This window comes from Pelecanus crispus, chromosome 11, assembly GCF_030463565.1.
Source record: "Pelecanus crispus isolate bPelCri1 chromosome 11, bPelCri1.pri, whole genome shotgun sequence".
Classification (NCBI taxonomy): domain Eukaryota; kingdom Metazoa; phylum Chordata; class Aves; order Pelecaniformes; family Pelecanidae; genus Pelecanus; species Pelecanus crispus.
In genome coordinates this window covers 17,068,243-17,095,075 of record NC_134653.1, presented here as the reverse complement: position 1 = coordinate 17,095,075, position 26,833 = coordinate 17,068,243, and the positions used below count along the sequence as shown (strand labels likewise).

Here is a 26,833-nt window from a genome sequence, read left to right as displayed (position 1 = left end):
TGATTAGTGATTTTAGTGGGCCTTGTGTAGAAACCAGCAAACCGATGTCGGGGCTATCAGTGTTGGGCCATGGGCATCAGGGCTTGCAGCTGGTTGACTCATTTCCCATGTCTGGTCTCTAAGAAAGAAGGCTATCCCATTTTTTTAGCACCTCCTAAACTTGTTTTATTAAAAGAGGACCAAACACATCCCCGTGGGGTTGTATGGCTACATTTGTATGGCTAAAGCATGTGGTCAGGGCATCCAGCTGCTCTGCTGGAACAGCAGGTGCTGGGCCTATGGCAGCGGCGTAGGGCTGGTTCGTTTGAGGACACTGGCTGTGCTGGTCAGTGTTGTGTGAAGACGTGTTGATAGTTAAAGGTTTGATTACAGCCTAAGCATCCACAAAGGCTTTGGGTGTAATGAACATGTATGCCTGGTCACTGTTTTATGATTGGAGAAGAGGTAAAACTGTTGTGTGGGGTGGAAAGCATTTGTCCTTGTGACTTCCTAGTCATAAAGCCTAACCTTTGTGCATTGTTTTCCTCCTGTATTTTTTTTCATGGGTGTTTAATACCTCATTTCTCACTCTGCAGACTCAGCTCATTCAAATGGTGATATGGATGCTCCAACACCGGCTTCTTATTCAGCTTCACACTTATGTCTGTCTGATGGTGCCACCAAATGAGGAGGATTTCCGAGCCCAAGATGAAGACATGCCCTTTACTGCCAGAGTTGGAGGCCGAAGTTTAAGCACCCCCAATGCTCTCAGCTTTGGTTCTCCGAGTATGAGCACACTTTTCTCTGCTGTTCAGACTACAGCACACTTCTAGTGCTTCCCTTAGCACTGCCTAGGGTAATCGGGCCTTGGTAACAAGATAACTCATCTTTGCTGGAGTGCTTGCTAATTATGCCCAGCCCATCTTAAATTTAGAGCTGGGCATTGGTGAAAGTCTTAAGGGCTATTAGACCTTAAAATCTTATTTTTAAAAACAAGTAGTGCTTTGTAATTTGCCAAGTTCTTATTTGGTCATGTAAAATATTTTTATTTTGTCAGAGGTACTTCTGTTTTCTTGAAGTAACTTCGTACTTCCTTGCTATACTCAAAAGTAACTGCTATGTTCCTCTGGCCGTACCGCTGTTACTGCACGAACTTTGTTTTTTGGGAGAGGAAGAAAACTGTGAGAATTTGTTTCAAACAGCATTGGTTTCTGTGGGCTGTAGAGCCACCTAAGGAGATGCAGAGTTAGCTGTTGTTCTCACAAATGGTTGATTTCTGTTTATGTCTCCTGATTTCTTTAATCTCCTCAGTGCTGTTCTTCAGGGTGATTCCAGGAAAGCATTTTTTCAAGAGTATAAATCAGATACAATGCTGAAATCCCCAAACTTTCCTGCCTGTGCTGTTACGAGCGGCATTCTCAGAATGCCACTGAGGTTGGATATTGGGAGAGATTCTCTGCACAACTTTCAGCTTTACAGAAGTCATGAATTAGGGCAGAAATCTTGGAACGTGAGTCAGATAAGTCTGCGATCTGCTTATTCTGGCTCACTCACAAGAGGATATTGCTTCTTGGCCTTCCTTTCTGCTTGCTCCCACCTTCTGTGCTGTTAGGCTTTTCATGTTACCACTTTACGGTATTCCAGCAGAGCTGGCTGGGAATTTTCTTTTCCAATGTTTTTTATGGACTGTTTATGGTTTCCAGAAGTACAGTCTTCCACATAAATTGATGATTTTGTTGAAACATTTGACTTTCCCATTGAGAAAATCGCTGTGTTGTCGTATGACTAATTGTAGAGACATGTAGCATTTCGAGAGATGCTTTCTTTGCTCTACAAATCTGAAGGGATTATTTGGAAAGACTGCATAGAAACAGCCTGAATTAATAATCTTTGCATCATTATGCTGAGGAATATAAAAATTCTGTGTCTATTTCTCTCTTCTGCTGATAGCTAGTAGTGATGACATGACTCTGACAAGCCCTAGCATGGATAATTCAAGTGCTGAGTTGATACCTGGTGGGGACTCACCCCTAAATAAAAGGATGACAGAGAATCTCCTAGCAAGCTTGTTGGAACATGAACGGGAAGCTATCCTTAATGTCCCTGCTGCCCAAAATCCAGAAGATCTTCGCATGTTTGCAAGGTAGGAAATGAGGAGTGCAGAATGCAATCTTTTTTTCCTATCCTTGCTGTTTATCGAAGGATTGGTGTGGTGTCTGAGCATATCCCGTTAGCTTGTGATCCTGGAGGATAAATTCTTTTGGGTTTGTTCCCCTTATACCTATTTCATCTGTGCACATCAGTTTTTGACAAAAACTAATGTATGTGTCACAAGAACACTTGCTAACAAAGAGTCCTGGATATGTGAAGGAGCATCAGGGCATATGGTTGGTCAACAGGGACTTCACTGTTTGCCTGCCAGTTTTCCTGTGTCCATACATGGTAGACATAGAACTGCATAGCCTGAAAAAACTTTCTGAGCATGCAAACCAAAGCACCAGTCATGCTGATGCTGTCATTTTGTGTCTGATATTTCCAAGCCAGCTATCCTATATTTGCATGGAGTTTAAAAACCTTAAAATATGAGACAGAAGAAGAGCATCAGATGCAAAGCCAGCCTGAATACTTTTACAGACCGGTCTACAAAGGTTTCAAGGTCTGTTTTGCAGAGATGAGCTGCTCATTACATTAGGTTAGTTAGGTTAAAGTCATTAGGATGTGTGATTAGTAGCACCCAGTTTTGTTGTTACAAATTTCAACACAACAAAAATATTCAAGATGTGGTTCTGCACATGGTAAAAAGCAGAATGACTTCCTAACCAGCTATCTGGGAAAAAGGTGTGGGGGATAATACTTTTTCTTCCTGAGCATTTCAAAACACAGTAGCATCACTGGAATACAACTTTCACCAGTTTTCATACTTGTGGAGCAGAAAACCACCTGAGGCAAGTACTGCAGCTTTTCCTATACTTCCTAGATTCAGTTGGTAATCCCCTGAAAACCTGGTTCTCACCCTAAGATGGATATAGTCAAGTAGCCTTGAGAAATTGTAATAGCAAGAAAATACTTTTGTCTGCAGCAAAGTTTGCAGCTATGCTGTGCTCAAGTATTTTTGTAGAGCTCTCCCAAGCTTGCAGGTAGTTACTGCTCTCTGAATGACTCGTCTCCTTCTCCATCATCTGTAAACTGTTCAGAGGATACTCTCTAATTGAGAGGCAACACTTTGGCCATTAGAGCACTTTGAAATGTTTTTTTCCTCATTACCAGGTAAGTTGTTATAAAACCAGTAAGAAAGGAAAGTAAAAACAAAATCATAATTGGTGATATCTTAAGACAGAATTTGTGGGGAACGCTTTGGACCAGTTTAGTGACAATGCAGATTCTTAGTTATCCTAAGGAGAGGAAAGGATTTCATGATTGCTCCCCTGTCACTTCCCTCATCTGGGTAAAACAGCCTTTTGAAAGCTTTGGAATTGCAGATGCAAAAAATTACTTTTTCTTCATAAAATCAGCTGTCGTAACCAGGTAGCCATCTTAATGATGTTTATTTTGCAGTTTACTCGTGCACCAGGTTCTTTTGCAGGTCCCCAGGATGGCTTTGCTAAGTCTGAATTTTCATTCTAGTATAGATTGACTTGATAACTGCATAGCTTACTCTTAAGTCAACAGTGAGGAAGAGAAGATAGGATAAACAAATGGGTCCTATGGGTAGGATGCTGGAGTGTACAAATAGAAATGTTTATGCAAGGTGCTCTTGGTTACCAGTGGCTTTATGAGACACCATAACTTGGAGGTTGTGGGTTTATTTTCTCTCTTTTCGTGTCATAAAGCATCAGAGATGAGTGTCTGGGTAAAACTATTTCTCTTAACGAAAGTGTAAACAATTGTGGAGAAGCCGCTGCAGTGAACAAGCTGATCTCCCTCGTTACCCTAATACAGGTTACTGCGTCAGCTCTTCTTTTTGCTTCATTTTGAGGAATAGCAGTCTAATGAGGGCTGTGCTATGTCAAATAGCTCTGCTGTATCAGCTGCCTCCCAGAACAAACTCCTGCTATAAATGCATAGTTAGTGTGCTAAATATACTGCAACTGCCCTTCCAAGTATAGTTGTGTGTGCACACAAAGGGTTGGGCTATCTTCAGTAGAGCAATAAAGTTCAGCCTGATACATTTTCTTGTGTCTATGCCTCTGAACTCCTGTTATTCATTAAACAGATGGCAGAAAGAGCTTGTGCCTGACCATTGCTATGCACAGCTGATATTTGCAAGGCAGAAACCTTAAGGGGAAATAAGGAATACTGAAGCTTGGCTCCAGCATTGGCTGCATTAACCCTCATAAGATTGAATAGGAATTGAAATCCAAGTTCTTTCCTTAGGTGCTGCTGGAGGAGGGTTATCATGTCCTTCCAGAAGTAAACTTGAGAAGGAGACAAGTTCTTTTTGAGCTAGATCTTCGGTAATGTACACAAAATGTTCCTCATTGCACATTAAGCAGTACTTTTAAAGACAGTTTGAGGCTTCACTGATGGCTTCTCTCCCAAGCCATGGGTGTGGAATCACTTTCAGGATTTTTTTTCTTGCTCTTAGAATGGGAGATGGAGGTCCTTTACTCCACTGAGGAATGCTCATTGGTGGCACTAAGCTGTGGACAGTTCTGCTCCATCTTCAAGCAGTGCTGGTGGAAGGGATACCTCCTTGGCCAGAAATAAGCTAATTTTATTTGAATGACTAGTCTGAGACAATCCTTTTTTTTTCAGTGTTTAAGAACACTGCTGTTAGAGGAGTAGCTCGAAGAGGGGAGAACTGTGATGAGCAACGGAAAGCAATAATCTTCCATCGTCGGATTTGGATCTGGAAGTGCCCATCTGTCAACAGACTATCTGTGCAGCTTCAGAGGGACTCAAATGCAGTGTTACTGCCCCAAGTGCATCTTATGTCCCGTTTGGGTCCTTCACCACTCAAAAAGGCAAAGGTAGTGCCCATCTTCACTGGAGCTGTGAGCCCCAAGTTACAGCTTTGTAGATTCTAGTTGGAGTTTTGGGAAAACTTCTTCCCCAGGAGAGTGGTGCAGCGCAGGACAGATTACCCAGGCATGTGGGGGGATCTCCGTTCTTGGAAGGTTTCAGAGCTTGGCTAGAAAAAAACTACAGTGTTGGCAATACTCCTGCTGGAGAAAGATGCTGGCCTAGACTTTGGAGGTGTCTTCCAGCCGGCATTTTTGTGATATTCTTTAATATCCTCTCTAGCTTTTATTGGAATGGAAAGTATTTCTTCTTGACCAGTTACAAATCCAGACTCTTTTTGAATATAGGATGGATTTATTTATTGGAAAACTCCTGCTTAGTCTGTATTGCTGTTGAAAGCCACGTTGAATTAATTGCACAGAAGACAGCTGTGCCAGGAGATGAGAGCATGGGCAATCACAGGGAGCGGCTTTATAGAAGGGAGGGAATAGGTAGCTTTTAAAATCTTCAAAATCACTTTTTGAACAGTGATACAAGATACAGAAATTACTGTTAATACCTCAGGGAACAGTCTGGTTTTCACACATGCACATACAAACCCACCCTGTCCCTGCTAACGGCCACTTCCCAGTGCACTGGTTGCCGAAGCCAATTAGCCTGATTTAAATACCCAGTGGGAGATACTGCAAAAGGCAAATGCACAGCCCAGATAGAGAGTGGAAAGGTAAATACAACGGGAGCTTGTCTGTCTGTTGTTTGTTTGTACTGCAGGTACAGAGACATAGCAATTATATTCTACATAATGGTGCCAGCTTGAGAGCTGGCAGATGAACATCAAAGCAGAAGGGAGTTTGCAGTGTGCTGGGGGCTGCGCAGCCCCGGGCTGCCTGCAGGCATGAGGCAGTGAGGTTCCCAGCTCTGAGCTTACATACAGCTGTTTGGGGAACGAGAGGAGGGTGAGGAGGGACATGGCAAGCTGGAGAGCAGAGAAACACAAATGGCAGTGTGCTGGAGGTAAAACCTACTCTGTGCAGTTTAGAAGGAGGGTGTGATGGAGGGAGACTTGTTGCACAGTGACTCCTTTCCAGTCAGCTGTGAAGGGTAACGGGTGACAGGAGTGCCTAGCCTGAGCAGCAGAAGACAGCCAGACAGACGTCACTCCTTCAGGGAAAGCATGAAAGGCCTCATCCTACTGTCATGTGAACATGGGCAGGAATGCTCTAAGGGGTATTTGGTGTCTTTAGAGAGCTGTCCCTGCATGAGGACTGTATGAATGAATTGGAAAACAGATCTTGTCATCACCACTCATTTTTATTGTCATTTGGCATGAAGCAGCAGGCCAGCATATTCCTAAACTGTAGACGGGTATGGAAACATGAGCAAAAGCTGCTGAAGCGCAGAGCAGAGCGTGATGTATAACACATGCAGACACACATCTGTCTGTGTAGCTGGGGAAGTGATGCTGGCATATGCATTTGGCCCTTGATGGGTAGGAGCATGAGTGGCATGTGCAGTATGGTTCCTACGTTTGGGAGGTTGTTAAGACAAGAGACCGAGCAGCAAACTAGCTTTGTCAGGAGGGCTGGCTTGGTGTTACAGCTCTGAAGGGTCTCTGGGGAGCAGGTCCTCAGCAGTCGGGGACTTGCTGCAGTGAGGAGGCTGCAGCAGTTTGTCTTAGACCTGGCTGTGATTGGCTGTGCATGCTGAGGTTATCTGATGTCTCTAGCATGTTGGGGCCCAGCAAAGGGGTATCTGTGCCATCTCTGTTTAAAGAGAGCTGGGAATTTAAGGAGTCGGTGTGGTTTTAGTTTAGACTTCAGGGTTTTGGGGCTCTTTGGGGACTTTATAACTCCCAGAGCTTCTCTGTGGTGCCTGTCACCAAAATTTCCACCTCGCTGTTGTGACTGCTCCACCTACCCCAGGCTGACCAAACCTCAAGAGTGCATGACCTGTAGATACCAAGGCCCTTGTGCTGCTGTGAGGGGAAAATACACTCTTAATTCTAAAAGCAAGTTGTAGGTACCCAGGCCTCTGATACAGAGCTGTGATGAAGGGCAGCGTAGACCCAGGTAAGAGAGGGCAGAAGTATATCTGCCACTTCCTGACTTTCTAAGGCTTGTTGGCACTTGTGGTTGCTTTCTGGAGTTAAAACTATGTTGAAAATTGACAGTCTCAGGAAACGCCCCAGGCTAGGAAACCTTTTGATACAAGGAGGACCTCTGCAAAGTCCCGAGGAGGGGGAGTCCCCTGTTCTTCCCAGGGATTTCTGTGCTAGGCATGCCTAAGGTAAAGAACCCATTTAATTCACTTTGCTTTTCATGTAAATGGGGGACACAATGCAAACACCTTCTGATTTGCGTCCCATGGGAGAGGAAACCTTGAGGGTGGCAGTATCAGTTCTATCTGCGTGCACTTGCATTTGGCCCACGTGCCTCCCTTGCTCTTCTTCCCTGCAGGCTGCTGCACTATTTCCGAGGCCGACACCATTTGGAGGAGATCATGTACAACGAGAACATGCGTCGCTCCCAGCTGCTGATGCTGTTTGACAAATTCCGCAGTGTGCTGGTGGTGACCAGCCATGAGGACCCCGTGATTTCAGTTTTTCAGTCTCTCTTAAAGTGACTCTACTGGCAAAGGAAGGGAACCTGCTACACTCTCCATACTGATAGTCCAAAAGATGCCTAAAAACTAAAGGAGGTGATTTCAATTCCTTCTGCCATGTGACAGGTTCTTCCCCTTTGTGCCTCGATTTCCCATCTGCTCCCTGTAGTGACAGCTGAGGACAGTCTGTGTGAGGGCTCTGGTGCCTGCTGCAGGACAGCATGCGCTTGCTCACTCTGGATTCCTGCCGCGCCATGTTCACAGCACAGGAACTGCCGGTTCACAGTCCTTCCCTGACCCTGCTCCCTCCCCAGGTCTTGTGAGAGTGGGCCAAGAAGATGTCCACTGCAGTGTTACTGGCAGTACTTCACCTTTGGGTGGATGCTAGTGCATCAGAAGTGCTTTCTCTGCTCTCCAACAACATGACTGCTGGGTCATTCAGCCGTGAGCACCATTTGTGAGCAGAGTGCACATGGCCTCTGCTCAAGGGCAGAGTGGAGCTGGCCTCGGTTTTAGGGACATATCCCTGGGCGCTGAGGAATTGATCATCATTATCTGGCAGCAGTGAGGACATAGGTAGGAAGGCAAAGTATCACAAGTAAACAGTTTTGTGACTGAGAATGACTCGCTCACTGTGTTACAGCTTATTTTTCCTCTCCCCTGTATCCTTAGTAATTACTAAGTGTCTATTGGAGCACAGCTGTCACTAAGCAGCCTATGTGTTTGTGGGTTTTCAGGGTTTCCAGTTTTTGACTGGGGGTGGGGAGCTTGGTTGTTGGCAGGTCTGAAATGAGCTGGCTGGGCTGGCAGTGCATGGACATACGAGTTCCACACAGCCAGCAGCTGGTGCTAGGGGCACTCAGACTGGGCCCCCAGGGCTCATTTTGTTCCTCCAGTCCCCTCTGTGCAAGCATGGCTGTGGTTGCAGGGAACCAGACTGGGAACCTGGCTTGGGTTAAAGCTACCAGCTGAAAAACAAGATACAGGTCCTTACATGGCTGTGTTTCCTGATCTGGTTCAGGACTGCTCCTCCAGCCATGCCAGGGCTGGCCCTGTTCCTGGGGGGGGGGCAGCAGGAGCTTATAACAGCTCACCTCTGGCCTGCGTGAGGCCACTGTTCACCACAGCTGCTCAGTGCTCTGTGCTGCGTACCCAGGGAAGGGGGTGGGGGGGGAGACCTTTACCTCCATGGTGGCAGCTTCCAGGGGCGTGTGGTGTTAAAAAACTGCCAGACTCCTCCTTAAGACCCTCCCTTATACCACACACACGCGCTGGAGTTCTTCCCAGAGTTGCAGGCTCTCGCTGAGCAGCTTCACTTGCCCACACAAACTGGGTGAAACTGTGAGCTTTATATAACTTATCTACCACCAGGCACAATCGTGCCGACAGAGCCCAGTACCCACAGTGCACCAGGTACCCGATGACAGCTACTTACTCACAGTTCCTTCAGTGAGTCTTCCTCTGCAGCTGCAAGCAGGGATTTTACAGAAGAGCAAAAGCAATATCTAACCTAAAAATCAGATCAACATTGCTGTAGGGCCCCACTCCCAACCAGCCCCCCACAACTGCATCTCAAGGTGAGTTACTGAGATAGGCGTAACAAGGGCTGTTCAGAAGGGGCCAAACAAGACTTTAGTTCATGTGATGGGGACAAGGGTTTTGAAAAACTTGAGCTTTTTTCTTGCATATGAATCCTAAGTGAGGGTGGGGAGGTGTGTCCCTGTCACCCTTCAAACTGCCAGTATGGCTGCAATTCTGCAGGTTCTGCCCTAAATCCTAGAGGTTTTTCCTCCCTGTACCCCATGGCAGGCTGCAACATCTCAGAATCAGTGCATTCTCTGTGTTGGAGTTCACAGACTGGTAAGTTTTGAACTGGTCTCAAAAGCAGCTGGGAAAACAAACAAAAAACATTCTTGTTCTCCAAGCTGGATGTTATAGACTGGTATAGGTTGGAAGGGGTCCCTGGAGGTCTTTTGTCCAAACCTCCGCTCAAAGAAAATGTGTTAGATCGGGTCACTCAGGAGCTTGTCCAGTGGAGATTTGAGTGTCCCACAGCTTCTCTGGGCCCCTGGTTCTAGTGTTTGGCCACCCTCATGGTAAAAATTTTTTCCATACAGATAATGAGAATTTCCTGTTTTCCAGCTTGTACCCATTGCCTCCCATCCTGTCTGACAAAAGCCTGACTCTCTCTTCTCTACACCCTCCACAAGGTAGTTGTGGACAACAGTAAGATCCCTCCTTTACCTCCTCTTCTCCCAGCTCTCATCCTTTCAGTCAGCCCTGCTACCATCCAGTCGTTTGACTATTCCCCTGCAGCAACCAAGTGATGGCCTCTGCTGGGGCCAAGCAGCACAGGAGGTCACAACTGTGAAACCTGCACCACTTATCCACCTCAGTTGAGCCTGGATCCATTGGCAAGGGACAAAGTGTCCTTCAACGTCCAAAACCAACCTCAGTTCTGGCTGGGAGACCCATGCCAGTCTGCTCCAGAAATAAAATTCCACCTTGCCCCATTCATTATGATAAAGTACATTTATTGTTAAAAACCTCCAAGCCACTATGTCTGCCCTTGCTGCCATGACATAGCTTAAGGCTACCATACAGAGCACAGCTCAGGTCCTGGTCAGTGGCATGCTTGCAAGACTCATCAGCTGCAAGAGAAGTGTCCCACTGCTCCCATCTCTCTCTCCATTTTCTTGTCTACAACGCTCACAAATTTGTTTCCTCGTAAATAAAACCTGAGAGGTTTCTGTGCCCACTCTCCCCTGTTGCCAATACCAATCCTTGTTGTGGCTACCACGTCCTGCTCCCCTGGTAGGACATGTCCAGGTACCATCCAGATGGCTGCATCTTGAGTCAGGTCCCTTTGATCAAAAGCCTTATCAATCCCAAATGCTTGGCAGAGCTTGGAGGGCCCGTTACACAGCTGCCAGTCCTTCAGCAGCTTTGTGGCTCCTTTCCTCGAAGCACTGCGCAGCTCTCTCATTGCGTCTAAACCCTGAAGAGGTTCCAAAGAGCGAAGTAATACCGCAGCCCCTTCCCCTGTGCAGAACAAGAACCACGTGTTAGTACAGGGTTGTTCATCAAGAATGTCTAACCATTCAGCCCCACCGCCAGCAGGAGCCCTTCAGCTCTGAGCCTGTGGCTCAGCTTAGCCTGATGGAACAGGGAATTGCCTGCAGCACCCAACCGCAGGGCCTGTGCTTTGCTTCAAGTGCCAGGCTCTGCAGTCAGCCGCTAACCTGTGGTCAGTGCATGCCTTCCCTCTTCTGAATATCCAGTGTCCCATAGCTCTGTGTCCTTTATTCATCAGTGCTGACTTGCTCTTCTCCAACCCCACTTCTTGATGTTACTAAGTCTAGCTGCTGCTCCAAGGCTTGCCAGAGGGCAAGAGGTTTTTGTTATGTCAGCACGATGTTCAGGAATAAATACACATATGGTTCAGTTTTGGCATAGCTATCCAAAGCTGCTCCCAAACCCAGCGGATTTATAATAAACTCAGATTACAAGAACTCCAGCTAACAAAGGAGAGGGGGAATGAGTCCGGATGCTGCCAGCAGAAAGAGGCAGCTTGCAGAGTTAGGCTGGACAAAGAGAAACCTGGGAAGGAGCTGCAGGCACTGGGAGCAGCTGCTGTCTGTGCTGTTGCTGAGGGAGCCCTGGCTGCAGGTGTTACCAATTCAAACACCTACTTGGAGGTGCAAGAGCAGGTGGGATGACCATGGCTCTGGGTAACTGCATAGCTACAATGGAGAGCGATCCAAACCCTTGTGCCAGGGAAGCTCTCACAAGACAGGGACCTGGGGCAGGATGGGGCTGCACTGTATCTGGCTGCAGGATACATGGCCCTGGGAGCATCACTTCACCAGAGAAGACCTTTCTATGACAAGAAGTGAAGAAAACTGACAGATTCTCTTCTCAAATGTGATTTGCCACCCTGTCCAGAGCCTTAGGAAACTCCAGTTCCCCCAGCTGTTGTGATCAGCTGCCCTCCCCGATTTTGGTGACCGAAGCAAAGATGCAGCTCTGAGCACAGACATTCCTCTGTGACGAGGATCTCCAGCCTAAGTGGGACATAAACAGTTCCCTGGTATTTTCCACTAGACAGCAAGGAAGGTCTTCTCATGACCTTGAGTGGGCGAGGAGAGAGCCTGGTAAAGCAGTCTGTGTGCTGCCCCACACAGCACCCCTTGTGCTGGGGCCGCCCACAGCATTCCTCCCCACCAGCATCTGCGTGCTCAGTGATGCTGCTCTGCAAGAATCCCCTCTCCCTCTCCAGCCTCAAACATCTGGAGCCATGCTCCCTCCTGGCAAAGGCTTTTTTTTGTAGGCACGGACAGATCCCTAAGGACCTGTGATTTCCAAAAATAGAATACCTCTTGTATTTTGAACAAATCCCACACTAAATTACCCTCCTGGTCTCCCAACTGAGCCTATCAACTGAGGACCTGATTTCTGGCTTTTGTGAGGTGTGCCTCTTACCCTGAACCTACTCAGAGCCCCTGTTGCCCTCAGTACAGCTCAGTGAAGTCAAGAGACTTATTTCCAACAGCTGTCAGCAATCTGTTCCCAGGCACTCCCTTCTCTACAGAAGGGGATTGATGCTAATCTGGCAGCCAAAAGCTGCTTCCCTGTACTGCAGTGATTTAGAGCTCAAAGGTCATTTTAGATTTTTAAGAACATGCTCCACATCCTAATACTGCTTTTCATCCATGCACAAAGAAACATCCGTCATGTCAGGATGCTGCCTCACTCGCCAAGAACAACTGTGGGATTCCGAGCAATCGCTAATTACGCTACTTGCCTTCATCCATCACAAATGCAAGTGGAAACTGTGGTCAGACTGGAATTGAACCAAGTCCTTGGGAGTTCATGTGAAGAGACAAGCACTCAGAGAAACTGCAGGTGCTCCCAGAGCATCCACAGAGCTGTGGCAGGGGGTACCTGGAATTTCTGGCTCTGGCTGCTCTTTGTGCATTTCCACCAGAAAGTTTTCACACTCCTAGCTGTGTGCAACACAGACCCCGCTCTCTGTTCTGAGCCAGCAGCCCCTGAATGTGAGAGCAACACCACAAGAGCTTTGGGAAGAAGTAGAGACAGCAGGCAGGATAAGAGTGCAGGGATGCCATGATGAGCTACTGCCTCCTCTGCCCTGACCTGTCCCCACACCCCTGGGTTGATGTTTGGGTCCTCCTGAGCATACTTGCACTTCAGAAGTTTTATTGTAACTACAAAAGAGTAGCTGAATCCTTCTGGCTCATCTCCTGCCTGCCAGAGTGCTTCAGCCTGCCTTCTTCCCCTCTGCAGCCTGCAGCAGTTTGCTCTCAGGGGTTATCTGGCTTCAAAATCTGTCTGACATGGATACGGCTGCTGACACACCACCAGCAGCAGTGCCAGTCCAGAGATGCTGAATATCTGCCTCCCACGCCTGAGAGTCACTCCATATAACAAGTAGCATTCAAAGATAAAAGCTGGGATCTAACAACAACGCAGGGGCAAGTTCTCTCCCTGAGCAGCTAGAAATCATAAAACGATAGGGAAGTCCCACACCCCCACTGTGCAGCTTGCTGCTCCTTCCCTGGAATGGCTCCAGCTCTCGTTCTTGGAAACAGCTCTTGGCCACTGGAGAGAAGAAAATTTTCTCTCTCCACCCATCTGACTCACTGGTCCCAAAACACTTCCTTGAAAGTCCTAGTCTAGGATTGAAATTTGGAGGGAAGTCCACACAGTACGACCCTGGGCCTGGGTAGAGCATCACTGGGATCATGATTTTAAAAGCTGTTCTTTTTGATCTGGCAGCAAAATGCATGGCTTGGCAAATTCCAGAGACAAATCACAGCAAAGTCAAAGAGAAGCTTGATTGGCGTTTACCCTCTTCCTGAAGTGAGGGAAGCCCAACATCCCTCTTAACCCTAGGGAAAGCTCTTTGTACTAAGATTATTTTGCTGCTCAGGATATACTGTAGGATTCATGCACACTGAAAGACAGTGGTTACATTTTTTTTTCTATTAACTCCTCTTCTTCCATCATCTATTTCTCCTCCAAAAAAACAGTGTAGTGATGCCTGCCATGGCTTCAGGCAGTAGCAGTATTCGACTCGGTGATGGGAAGACCTCTCACAGTAACATCCCACACAATGCAGCTTTATCTCGGTGATGTGCACAAAGATTTCCCCTTCCTCAGTGACAAAAAAATATTTGAGTCCACCCTTCAACTCATTATGGTTTTATGAATACAAATATACAGTCAAGTGAACTTAACTGAACACACTAACAGCCACAACTTCTTGCCCCAGCAAAGTGGCAAAACAGCAGGCTACAGCTGAAGTGCTTCTGATGTGTGTTGGCAGCATCAAGCTGGGCTGGGACCATACTGCTGAGAACACTACAGTGGTGGTGGCTCCCAGGGTAAAGTCTATGCTTTTGTAGCTGCTCTACCAAGCACCTCTCCCAGCACAGTTCTGCTGGTGACACAGCTTTTCCTGTCCCTGAGTGATAGCGCTGAGCCTGAAGTTCAGCATAAGCCAAATACAGAAAATAGAAGAGAGGATTTATTCCATCTGGTATTAAAACAGATAATGCTACAAGGTTATGTGTCAAAACAAGAGCTCTAAAGAACCAGTCTCATGTGCCAAATACCCGCTTCTTGACAAGCTAAGCAGAAGGGAGCAAGTAGGAGCAGCGTATAAAGCTTTGCACATCTTGTATAGGCGTCAGATCCTGAGCTGATTAAGGACCAAGAAGGCCCCAGCATGATTCAAGTCAGTGTTAAACTACTTTTTAAAACAAAGTCTGCTGCAAGAGTCCAATTCATGCTGCTTGCCTAGTCCCAACAGCATGTGTGTCTGGGACAGCCCTGTACAGTATCTGTGCCAAGAAGGTAGCAAAACACAGGCAACACAGGGACAGCACAGCACTCTGATCTCTCCCCAGTAAAAGGATGGCTGCTTTCATTAAGCTGGTGGCCCCAAATCAGCTCTACAGTCACTCAGTTCAAAAGTCTGAGAAGCAGCAGGACAGCAGTCACTGCCAGTACTCAAGGATATACTGGTTCTCTGAACCGCTTGCCTTCCTCCCACAAGGATCCTGTAATTTAAGCAGCACAAGGACTTGCCTACACTACAGAACTAGATAGTTCTAAGCCAGCTAAGAATTCATTTGTGATTATCAGTTTGTGCTAACTTTAATAAACTACCTAAAACCACACTAGATCTCAGTTAAATCAATGTGCTTGTTCCAACAGTCTCCAGAAATAAATGCTTTGTTAAAAGTCATTGTATGATGGCATGAGTATTTTGATGCAAACCACACAATGGCCAAACAGAAACATCTTTCAAGAGTCATTTGGAAAATCTGTAGAACTGATTTGTCCCGAAATCAACCTCAGGTTTTCCCCTAATTCTCATGTCATTCAGTACGAACTTGGTTAACATGCATCCAGGTCAAAATTGAAATGGCTTAAGTCGGGGTCAATTTGTGTGTGTTTGAAAACACCAGGGAACCCCCAAAGACCTTTCCCCTTCTCCACTGCTCCAATTTGCTGCAGCAATGCCATACAGTATTCCCAGGTGTAAACCTCAACTACTCATATAAAGCAAGTTGCTCTGCTGTCCTGAAATTTGTGTGTGTGTCTAGACTTGTTCTGTTCCCCCGCTCCATCTACAGAAAGATATAACAAAACTGGAAGAGATTCAGGGACAGGCAACCAGGATGACCAAAGTAATGGACTAGCTTTGGAGCAAGAGCCTAAGGAAAGTAGACTAGAAACCTTCAGCTTGGAAGACAGCTGAGGAGGGGATATGAAAGATCCCGAGAGATCAGAGGAGGCAGAAGATGCTATATGGGAATAGATGCAATCACCCCATGTTCTCCACTGTTTAACTCCTGGTGCTCTGCAGCTTTGCACTGCCAAAATCCAAAAGAGTGATGCAGCTCTGGGACATCACGGGAGATGTGCCCTTTGAAAAGGAAAAGCATTTAGCTTTCTCTCAGTAATTTGTGTTCAGTCTTTCCAAGCGACACCTTCAGAAATACGTTCATATTCCTTTTATAGTCTCCTGGTCAGTCACTCATGTTTTCACAGCATTTGCAGGGAGACCCTGAAGTACTTGGATATTTGCATCAAATTCCTTGAATAAAGATGATGAAACTGATTACATGAGAAGTTCATGCTATAAGCAGAGCATGGTTTGTACTACTAAGAGGGACCAAGCTATGCCACAACAGACTTCCCCCCCCGCCCCCCAGTGTTTCCTTGTGTTTTATGCACAGCCACAGCCAGATTCAAAACTAAGCGTCCAATATCTGTCCCATATCCAGAAAATGAAATGCTTTTGCCTTCTACCCAGGCACACAAGTGCCACCACGAAAGAAGACTTCCTCAATCCTCAGATTCCCTCAGACTAAATGACAGGACAAGCGGCTTCTCCATCTATGTTAAGATGGGAAAGCATCTCGGGTATGATTCATCCTCAAATTCTTTCTTTCAACACATCTGCATGTGGGCAAATATACTGAAGGAGCAAATCCTACTTGCGTAGATGCATCTGTGATACACAACATGCACAGCCATGCTATTTACTTCAGTGTGTTCCCGACAAAGCTGGTAGTGACAGCTGTGCTTGGTGTCAGCATAGCTGCATGTATGACACGCTAATGGAGAATAAGTTTGTAACAAAAAATCCAACTAAATCCATCACAACAGTGAGCTCTAACTGATTTGCTACAAAGCTAAACAGAGGCATTTAAGGGAAAATTTCCCAAAGTATAAATTTCAAAGAAATCTTTCTGGAATTCAAAGGCTAAGCATATTTTTTTTAATAAAAAATACTATTCCTAATATTTCAAACACTAAGAATCCCATCCTGAAAAAAGAACCATTCTGCTTTCATAATCTAAACAGATTTAGCAGAGACAACATAATGAAATTCACTTGTGTTCATCCACCAGACTCCAGACCTCCATTTAGACAGACAGGCTCTTCCCTCACAGTATAACCTGGCATTGTTTTTCTGCTTGGCTCCTGTCCAAAGGCCAAAACCTGAGGATTAATGGTCACTGTTACAACATTTGCTTTCCATTTAGGAATACAGAAGCAGTGGGGTTTCTTTTTCACTATTTCAAAGATATAGCTTAAAAAAAAAAGAAATTATTTTTGAGATTTTTTCTAACGAAATGAGTATTTCTCTAAGAAATACCTGCTGCCATTTCAAGGTGTCTAATTAACCAATAGCTTTATTGCAAGGCAAACACTGTCATTCTTACAGGAAAGAAAAAAACCACGTTTTAGAAGTAACACTTCCATGTTAAGAGGAGCTGTGGAAGGAGAGCCTCAGTAAATTCCAGAATAATTTGATTAGGGTTGATTATATTATCTTGAGAATAATAAAAGAAGATTGGAGATTCTGTAACAGTCCGGGTATTTTGATTTGGGTTTGGTTTTTTTTTTGGTTTTAAGATACAGCAAAGCAGCTAAAATGCTTCTGCAGTGACTCCTTGCTTAAGCTTAGGAGATGTCAGACCTTTTTGTTTTCCCCAACATTTACAGCTTCTGAAGATAAAGGTAGGAGGCAGAAGAGTTTCTTGTCATGACAACAGACACCAAGATTTAGGCTGTCATTAGACTGCAAATTTACTTCTACATCACGACTTTCGAGGAACAAAGTTCACTGAATCACATGAATAAGGCAGCAGCCCAGGTCATCAAAACTGGAAGCTCCATCCTATCAAGATTATCCTCCAGTCCTTAGTCTTGATTTCTGTGCCTGAACAGCTCATACAGCTCACAGCTGGGACCAAAACCCCCCGGGGCTGGTCACTATGCAAGCTGGAGATGGGCCCTGCTTGTAATGTTGAAAGTTAGTATGCTGTCTGTCCACAGTTACATACTGTTCACAATGGCAAAACCCAGGTCCCAAGGAAAGATTGTAAAAGCAAGTAATTGACTTTGCAGAGCTCATATGGAGCTCACAAGTGACTGCAACACAGCAAGCGTAGCTTGAAATATCAGCTCCATGCCATAGGCTTTACAACTCTTTCAGCCTCAACTTACCTTGGCTGGAAACATTCACACAGAAATGAATCCCGTAGATCTGATACACGTACAGAGTTCCTGGCTTCATGAACATTGCCGCGTTTCGTTGAGTTTGCTTCCCACCTTTTGAGTGGGAAGCTTCGTCTTCCCCACCCAGATAAGCTTCTGTTTCAACAATCCTCCCCCAGAGTTCTCTGCCATCAGGAAGTTTGCGAACTAAAATCTGAAAGAGAGGTCAGAGTGCATCAGTTCGCAACCGTCTGTACAAAATAACCAGAGCGCAAGAGCTGTGGAAAGAAAAGAATTTGGAAAAAAGGACCTGATGGTACTACATACTCGTCTCTCCATCTAGCAGTCCAGTCTGTAAGCCAACATGAACTTTTTCAGCTTCTACTGTCCAGGCCACAGCCCAGTACAAGAAGTTCCTACCTGTCATTCACCCCACAAAATGCCTGGAATATCTATATGTGGCAGTATCATAAAGAACCAGTTTATGATCCGATATGCAATAAAGCCCACAGAGTTGCTTTTGTGGTTATTTTCTATATTCTCCACCCCAATCCACCAGGTTAAAGGCAAAAAGCACCACCAATACCAACCCTGAAGCATCATGGATGTATATGCTTTGGATCAGAAGAAATATGACAGTGGCACAATTAAATAACTACATAGTCTCTCTCCATAGAGATGTTTCAAACAAGTCCTAGTCCCTAACTAGATAGATAATCATGACCAGCATGAGTATCAATGCTATTTCTTTATTTTCTGCACCACAGAGAGGGGCAATGCAGAAGAACTTGGAATTGGCTTCAGGCAGACAACAACAGATCTTTGTTATTACAGTGTGTTCCCTACTGCTGGTACCTCCTTAAATAAAACAAAGCAGATGCAGGGGAAAAAAAAACCCACCAAAAAAAACCCCCACATGACAGTGAAGCGATTATCCTTAAAAATAAAATAATCACTACATTTTGTACAAAGTTTTTTGTAGTTTGATCTGATTTCTAAACTTCTTGTTTTACTTAATGTGTGTTTAAGAAATACTGCAGTATAGTCTCATTTTTAGGCAACAGCTATCAGTTTAATTATACCATATTCAGTGCTTCCATATTTGAAAACCAGCCATTCAAAAATGACCTTCAAGAAACAAAGCTTAATTCCTAGCAGATGTTTGTGCTGGATTGCTAATGCAGTTATTGACCTGATCCAGTACGGATGCTCCAGAAGTCAGTTTCAAGTGTTGCAACTCTGGTATATCAAGGTTTCCCTATAGCACTTCTCAAACTGTTGAAAACAAACAGTTTATTATTTTTAAGAAAAACACAGTGACTTCAGAAAAGCACTGGTGTTTAGCAACTGCGTGTAAACACCCCAAAGCACACATATCTGGCCACATTTCTCTTTTAATATGATGAAATGCAATGGTTAGGTTATGATTTTAAAAGCACGCAGGCATTTCCCTGACTCTTCAGACACACCACATATTCACAGTTAAACAGTTTAAAAATTGTGATCATTCACAATACCTCACAGTAAACTATTTTATAGAGGTTTTTATTTCTCACTGAGGATGTATCTTGGTGTTATGACAGTTCATTTTGAGTGGCCATTCATTGCGTGTATGTTCTGGGGTATTTTTTTGTTTCTAAGAACTCGAGTATCACGTTTAAGGTAAGTAATATTAACATACCAGGCACCTCCAAAATTTGGTAGAATGAAGACAATGAATGAAACCCTAAATTACCATTATAATTATCATTCTAAGAAAATGAAAGAATAGACTGGGTCATGGGAGACTAGGGGTTATACTTTAAAGAAAATCTAAAGTTAACATAGAAATCACCTGGCTTGTAATTCTAGGCCTAAATAGGGAAAGTATAGAATTAGGACTAAAATATCATCTGTCTGGGGTAACTGAATGCATAAAGATGTTGGAGTCATTAAGACAAAAAAATGCATCAGTACTGGGAGACTTCAGGTATCCTCATGTAGACCAAGTAAATATCACAGTAGGACAGGACACAGGCTACATTTCTTTTTCTTTTTTTTTTTTTTTTTTTTTTTTTTTAAGACACCATCAAATGCTTTGCAGAGTGAGTAATCAGGGATCTCACAAGAAAAGACTAAACTCTCAAACTGATGCTGAGCAAAACGCAAAGTCTCTTCCAAAGACTTATCCCTGAAAAACAACTTTGTATCATGACCATGAAGTGTAAAGTTCAGTGTCCTTCCACAAGCATTAAGGTCCAAAATTAATCTAGCAGAGTTCTGCTTACCAGCAAAAAGGGGAAACTACATAAAGTGAGGAAGCTTGTTAGGAAGAACTTAAAAGAGGCAGCCGAAGGTTAAAGCTGGAAAGGCAAGCCTCTAGCAGGATGTCTATAAAGATAGCAAACATACATGACGTATCAGAGAGAGGTTAAGAGACCAAAAAAACCCAGCAGGCTTAAAAAGGCATCAATTACAAGCAAGACAATATCCTTAGAAAATTAAAAAAAGCTAGACACAGCAAGACAGGCCAAAACCAACAGTTTGTGGAACAAATTCCTAAAGTTATCTAAAGCAATGCTAAAGTTATCTAAAGCAATGAGAACCCAGAGAGTTTGTTCACCCTACAGACAATAAAGGTATAAAAAAAAAAGACTCAGAGAAGATAAGACAATAGCAGTGAAACTAAAAACACATTTTGCAATTGCGTTTAGGAGGTCCCAGACTGGTACTTTTTATAGGGAAAACACTGGAGGAACTCCCTTCCATGGGAACAGCCGGAGAGTTTTTTGAAGGACTCACTAAGCAGAAGAGACATGTTTAATCTCCCCCACTCTGATTTCCAAAGGCTTTCAACAAGGTCCAAAGCTTCCTCAAAGTTTCTGCAATGGGATAAGGTCCTTTCATGAACAAGTAATAGCTTGAAAACTCAGAAACAAAAAGGTAGGAATAGCAGTTTTCAGGGTGAAGAGAGTTTAACTGTGGGGTGGAGTCCTAAATGTCTCCACACTAGGGCCTGTGCTGCCTTGCATATTTGTGTTAATAACCTCAGAAAGGGGAGCATTAGAGAGCTCACCATGTCTGCTGACAATACCGAGTTATTCAGAACAACAAAAACAGAAGCAGGTAGTATAAGATACAGTGTTCAAAGCATACAGGGCAGCATAAAATGAAGTACCAAGCAGCCTGCTGAACTTGCAGATAATGAAGTATTTGAGTACACTATGACAGTGGATACTGGTCAAGAAAGGCCAAGGGCCTACCATGCTATTAGCATCACAAGATACTAAAATGGAGGCAGAGAAGGAGATGTTGCTGGCTGCAGAGCACTGCTTTCCACTGGGCCAAGCAAGAGCTTAAAAAAAAAAAAAAAAAACAACCAGGAATACCTGAAAGGAAAATAACAGGCCTGAAACAGCCTTCAAACCACAACAGCAAAGTACATTTCAGTAAACCAGAAAAAAAGGGAGAAAAACTCCACAAAAAACTAATTCTGAAATATGACAGTAAACTAAACCTGAAAAAGTACTACTCTGACTTAATCCAAAATAGATTTGGCTACTAGTCTTTAAATTCCACTGAACTTAACAAGAGAAGGAATGAGAGCTGTATTCCTAAAATAGCAAAGCCCTGGAGTCAAATGGCAAAAAAAGAATTTAATCCTTTTACACTAAGTTATTAGCTGGCACATGCTCCAGTATAATAATCTCTGTTCATGCCTTACCTGTCCCAGAAAGGACTTGGCCAGACTAACACAGGGTTGGTTGAAAAAATCTGCTTCTAGCTGGGAAGAATTTTTTTTCTCTATCGCAAAATATTTGCTGCTTTTTGGAGAACAATCCTCATCAGGTGTAGCGTTCAGGTTCTCCAAGGCATCAAAAGGAGGGAAGCCGGAGCTGCTTTGGAGAGCACTTAATTGAGCCAACAGCTTTCTTTTTCTTGGCATAGTTCTAGAAAATGGATATAAACATAATTAGGAATATAAAGCTTATTTAAAAGTAACTCGTTTCCACAAACTCTTATTTTTGCACACCTCTCCACAACAATGAATCTGAAAGCTATAACTAATTGGACAATCTAGGCAAACTACAGAAGCAGGTGACAGATTTAGCTGTGTCTACATCAGGCTAGGCAAATGTTGGGCTCTACTGATAAGCAAACAGAAAACTGCAGTTTGAGAATTCATCTTTTAAGGACTGCAGATAAAAAGTAACTCTGCTTCCCTTAGCAGTAAAAATAAGTTTGCTAACTGTTAGGTTAGGAAATTCAGAAACTGAAAACAAAGATGAACCAGTACTATATACTTTTTACCTAGAACTAACGTAATCTATTGAGCAGACAGAAAAAACATAGGAAACAACCACCTCAAAAACTGTGCTGACTCAAAGTCCACAGAAGTCACGTATCAATCATTTTAAACAGTAATGTAACTGGATCAGAATTTAAAACTCTGCAGGACACAGAACATTTGAGTTGGGAGATGCCCTATTTACAGTCACAGTGACAAACTTGTTTATCATGCTGTAGAAACGTTTGTGTTAGAACCTCCACAAAATAAGCTTTAAATTCAACCTACCATAAAGATGAAGAGCAGTCTGTTCCAGTCAACAGTATGTATTCAAGGTAACTGCGTAACCGGAGATTGTACTTCTAGGTTTGTCACCAATTTACTATGTGAGATTCAAAAAGTTAAGATGCTTCTTGTTCTGTGCCACAGTCCTTATAGCTGTTGAACAGGAACAAACTTATTTATTCACTGTATAAAGCACTTTGAAATAGGCTAAGAGATTTTGGAGCTGGAGATCACGATACCAACAGTGCATCATTAGCTCAAACTCAAGAACAATTTGCAGTTTTCTACAGGTCTAGCAAAAGACCATCTCCCAGCTGGGGCATTGCTGGAGATGCTCTTTAGCCTTTTTTATACAAAAGACTACGAAAACAGTCGGAAATGCACTTTTCCTGCACTGAATACACAAAAAGCTAAAACCAAACTTTTTTAATTCCCGCATTGGCACTAAATTTGGAAAGTGTCAGCCTCAAAAAAGGACTCTTACAACAGAATGCAAAGACATGAGGTTTTAGAAGATGCCTCATCAGTTCTGAAATTCAACTACATGTAGATATAAGGGAAAAAACCCCAAAGGTTCAACATCATACATAATCTGAAATGGAGAACGAATCCTATATACAGCTGAACCTGCAAGGGAAGTATATACATAATTAAGTAGCTGTTGCCACTCATTTTTCACTAGATCATCAGCTTTTAAAAACGACTACAGAAATCTTCACCATCAAAACCAATCTTTATCTTGCTCTGACGTTTCTCATAAAGAAAGATCCACCAGCAATAGTTTCCTTGAACTACACAAACAAATTCAGCATTGCTACACCCTGGATCACCAGTGCCAATTCCCCAGCAGTGTTACATTTCACTTCAGAGGAATCCAGACACAAACATATAAAAATAGGCAGGGGAAAAAAAAAAAAAAAAAAATCATATCGGCATGACTGGCAGAGAGGTGGGAAGTATTTTTCCTAAACATCTAATTGGTTATTGCAATAATTTAGTGATGTCAGAGACTTGCCATAGAATGGCCAGCTCCATGACAGGTATTCTGCGCTGAACTGCAGCTTTCACCTGGTGGGAATTCTTAAAAATTTTGTCAGAAGTCACTAGCCTGCCTCAGACAAACTGCCTGCTGACCTTCACAAATGAGAGTCCTGTCTAGGAGAAAGGGTGTGGATAGGAAAAGGGGTTGCAGGAAGGAAGGGACGGAGGGAGGAACACTTCGATATATCAAACTGACCCTCTAAAAGACTCAGTCAAGGGAATACTTCACACTGAAGACAGTACCCTCAGACTTCTCTGACAGTATTAACTGGAACTTCCAGTTCATCAGCCATACATAGAGAGATGCTGAAAACATGGCCAATTTGAGCGTAGCATTAACTCGTTTGGTAATTTGTGCTCTGATGGAATGTGACATCAGAAACAGGATCTGAGTTGCCTGGCACCTATTGCCTTTCCAATTAAGTAATTCCTAAAAGCTGCAAGTGCTCTCATGTAAATGTTATTACAAGTGCCCTAAGGCTGCTGGTATTTCATTGCTATGGGCTGATCCTACACAGATCTCAGCACTTTCACTAGAAACAGCAGTAGGATACTGCCTTATAGTCATGAGAAACGGCTTGCACACAAAAATGTGATTGCTTTAAAAGCAAAAATGCAGAATGAGGGGACTGCAATACCATCTCAGAAACCCAGAAAAAGCCCAATCTACCTTTTGTCTCTCTGCTTCTTCACACCCAATATCATACCCATATCAAGTACCCAAGCCCTATGTGTTTGGGAAGTAAGAGACGCCATCTCTTCACACGTAAGTGTACAGGCAAATTCTGCAACTCTTCATTTCTATCTAGATTTTCCTGCTTGTACAGTAAACAAATTCTACTTCTGTGCCTCAAATAAGAATCAGCTGTGGGTTTAATCACTTTTTACTAATCCTGTTGTCACCAAACTAGCTACAAGTTGTTAAGCACATGTGTGTACACATGCACTAAAAAAGTATGGAAGTCAGAAAAGGAAGATGAAGACCTGAGTAAGTCTGCACAAGCACCTGAAGTGTTCAGGGCTGCTGGGCTAGTCCCAGGCAAAGTGTTTGGAGACCCTGCAAGCCAGCATCAGAAAGACACTGAAAATCTGTGTAAAATACAGCTCAGTGGCAGATACACCCTGTAGTCAAGGCACAACTGAGTCTACACAGGCTTCTTCAATCCTTCTAATAAGACTGCATTTGCAGGTATTTCCTCATGTATCTAATGAGCTTTCACTAAAAGGAGGTTAAAAAAAAAATCCCACCAGTAATTTGCATGTACTTTTGGCTCACAGGCCTAGATATCTGCACCTGCAAAGTCTTCCTCATGTACACACATCTTTCTGATAGCATGATGAAGAAGCGTACATAGGAACACATTGCCACTTCTGGAGAGACAATTCCTCATACAAATTCCCAGCTGTACAGATTTTATGTAGGAATATATGAACTGTCAATACTGGGTCAGACCAAAGGATACATCTCCCTGTACCCTGCTCTTCAGCACAGGTCAAAACCAGGAACCTAGGGAAGAACAGAATAAGCACACAGCACTTCACACATCCTCCGTGCCTCTAGGCTGGAACCTTCTGAACCAGGCACAGTTTCTGTGTACTTAGTAACTGTGAGCTTATGCAGTCTACCCTGAGCCTGTGTAAAACTATCAAACTGAGACTTTACTGATGAAGAAAGCTTCATAGAATTAGTCATTACAGCTCCAAAACCTCACTCATTTTGTGTGTGAAATGAGGACTGCTCCCCACCCACATGAATCAGTTTACATTTGCAATTTATCACCATCAGCCCTCCTCCCTACCACCTCAAATAATGTAAAGCCAGCTGGAAACATTGTTTTTCCAGGTCATTTACAAAACATCCCTGCAGCACTCCAATGGTGACCTCCAGCCACCACAAGGGCTGCCCATTTACTCACATCCTCTTTCCTATCTTTGCACTAACTGTTTATATATGACAGGGAACTCCCTTATTATGTCAGGGGCTGCTCAGGTAAGGGCTCCTGTTTAAAAGCTTCCTGAAATCTGAGTACAGACTGCAGCCAGCTTATTTAGACCTTTGGAGAATTCCAACATTTTTTTAAGGCACTGGCTCTTCCCCACTATATAATATTTATGCAGGTGTCCGATAGTTCTACCTTGCTATATTTTGTACTAATTCAGTTGGTAGCGGTCAAACTTCCTCATCTGCAGCGCACAGATTTCCCCTAGAACCCTCTTTAAAAAGCAGTGACACGTTTGCTGCCTCCAGTCCACAGGTATTAGCTTTCAGTGAGAAGGGAGAGACCATCATTAGCAGCACTGTCTCTGGGGACTTCATCAACTTGTGCCTGCCTATTATCTGTGTGCTCCACAACCTTTTACACAGATGCTTCATTTTAAGCCAGATCCTTCAATGATTTCTCAGCAAGAACGATTTCCATCCACCTTTCCTGTCTAGTCTAACCTATCAGTAACCAGAAGTAAGTTAATAATGTATAGCTTCCTGGACAACAGTGTGAGAAGCAGGCAAAAAAAAATCTTCTTGAAAGAAGAGTGCAGGCAGGAGGTAATATACTGTAACTATAAATATTAAGTCAATCTCTCCACAGACTTTGACACTATATGCAATCCTACTAACACCTCACAAGTATTGCAAAATGAATGGTTTTATTCACCTTACTGAATGCTGGGGATGCCATTTCCTGCAGGATGTCCTTGCAATTCCAGTCTTCAGTCCTACTGGACATCTTGAGCTTTTCAGAATGGAAACTTACGCACCCTTCTGTAAAGAACAAGGAAGATAAAAACAAGGGAAAGTGATGAAAAGTCATGAAAACCCCAAAAAGCCTTCACAGCAAAATTATGCTCCGTTTTGGTTGACTCTCTTAAACCATTTTGTTTTGTTCTGTTCCCCCCCGCCAGCCAACATTCTAGCTGCTATTTTTAACTGAGTGCCAAACTTGCATATTAAATGAAAGCAAACACGTTAAGTATAATACTGACAATGGATGTTAGTTAGCTCAGCCTTCTGAGGTTTCAGTTAACCAAGCCAGCATTTAGTTAAGCAAGGCAGCATTTAGAGAGGCCACAAACACTGATCAGGAAATGGACACAAGGATTCAAAATCATCTGCAGTTCAGGTTTTTTTTCTTTATACCTATGTTATTTGTAGCAAATGTATGTTGGGTATATTGGGCTAATCATCCAAGAGCTAGAAGTCCTGTTTTTTTTTTTTTCCCACCTATATGATGGCAGCGAGAACACTCCTGATTTGTAAAGCACATTGAAAGAGCTATATAAGGGGATACAGAACTAGGCACACTTAAGTCTTAGCTACGCATCTCATGAAACAACCCTAGAAAATATGTTCCTTTCTCAGTCTTAATATTGCATAAGAAACAATTTAGTTCAGGCATGGGGTTTGACTCAATGACCAAAGATGTTTCACCAAAGCCCTCATTAATGCACTGACAAAAAGGAAAACTTATGACTCAAATGTTCAAACATCTGAACAATATCCACAAAGAGAGTTCCATTTAAGAGTTCCTGTTGAAGTACCAGTAACTTAAAGACTAGGAAGAAAAGCATAAGCAGCAAAGACGCAAAGATTTACCTGCAAAAGGATCCTGGAGTTGCTCCCTGCATAAGCATAGAAGCAGATGGTTCTCACACCTCCTC

General features: G+C 43.7%; 2 protein-coding genes across 15 annotated transcripts in view; one reads left to right on the top strand and one right to left on the bottom strand.

Moving 5' to 3' along the window:
• Positions 1-8,001, top strand: part of NPRL3 (NPR3 like, GATOR1 complex subunit) — a 46,371-nt gene extending 38,370 nt beyond the window's left edge. For 10 of the 14 annotated variants that reach the window (XM_075718340.1, XM_075718338.1, XM_075718337.1 and 7 more), the window contains 3 exons: positions 576-765; positions 1,930-2,122; positions 7,398-8,001. In XM_075718340.1, coding sequence (XP_075574455.1) covers positions 576-765; positions 1,930-2,122; positions 7,398-7,563 — 549 coding nt within the window. In that variant the 3' untranslated portion in view covers positions 7,564-8,001. Of the gene's footprint in view, positions 1-575; positions 766-1,290; positions 2,123-4,353; positions 4,439-4,564; positions 4,950-7,397 lie in introns of those variants that run through there. The other 4 variants (XR_012831482.1, XM_075718339.1, XR_012831483.1 and 1 more) reach the window with 4 other exon arrangements.
• Positions 8,002-8,727: 726 nt separating this feature from the next.
• On the bottom strand, positions 8,728-25,887 carry MPG (N-methylpurine DNA glycosylase). Its single transcript, XM_009482879.2, has 5 exons — positions 25,831-25,887; positions 22,139-22,288; positions 21,287-21,512; positions 17,593-17,797; positions 8,728-10,584 (listed from the first exon to the last, which is right to left on the bottom strand). The coding sequence occupies exons 3-5, from the start codon at positions 21,506-21,508 to the stop codon at positions 10,190-10,192; spliced, it is 822 nt and encodes a 273-aa protein (XP_009481154.1). The 5' UTR covers positions 21,509-21,512; positions 22,139-22,288; positions 25,831-25,887; the 3' UTR covers positions 8,728-10,189.
• Between the last annotated feature and the right edge of the window lie 946 nt (positions 25,888-26,833).

Coding starts and splice junctions, on each gene's coding strand:
- MPG (XM_009482879.2), bottom strand. CDS start 21,508: ATGCCAAGAAAAAGAAAGCTGTTGGCTCAATTAAGTGCTCTCCAAAGC. Junction 17,798..21,286: donor CCAAGTCCTTTCTGGGACAG/GTAAGGCATGAA, acceptor CCTCTCTTTCAG/ATTTTAGTTCGCAAACTTCC. Junction 10,585..17,592: donor TGTGAATGTTTCCAGCCAAG/GTAAGTTGAGGC, acceptor TGTTCTGCACAG/GGGAAGGGGCTGCGGTATTA.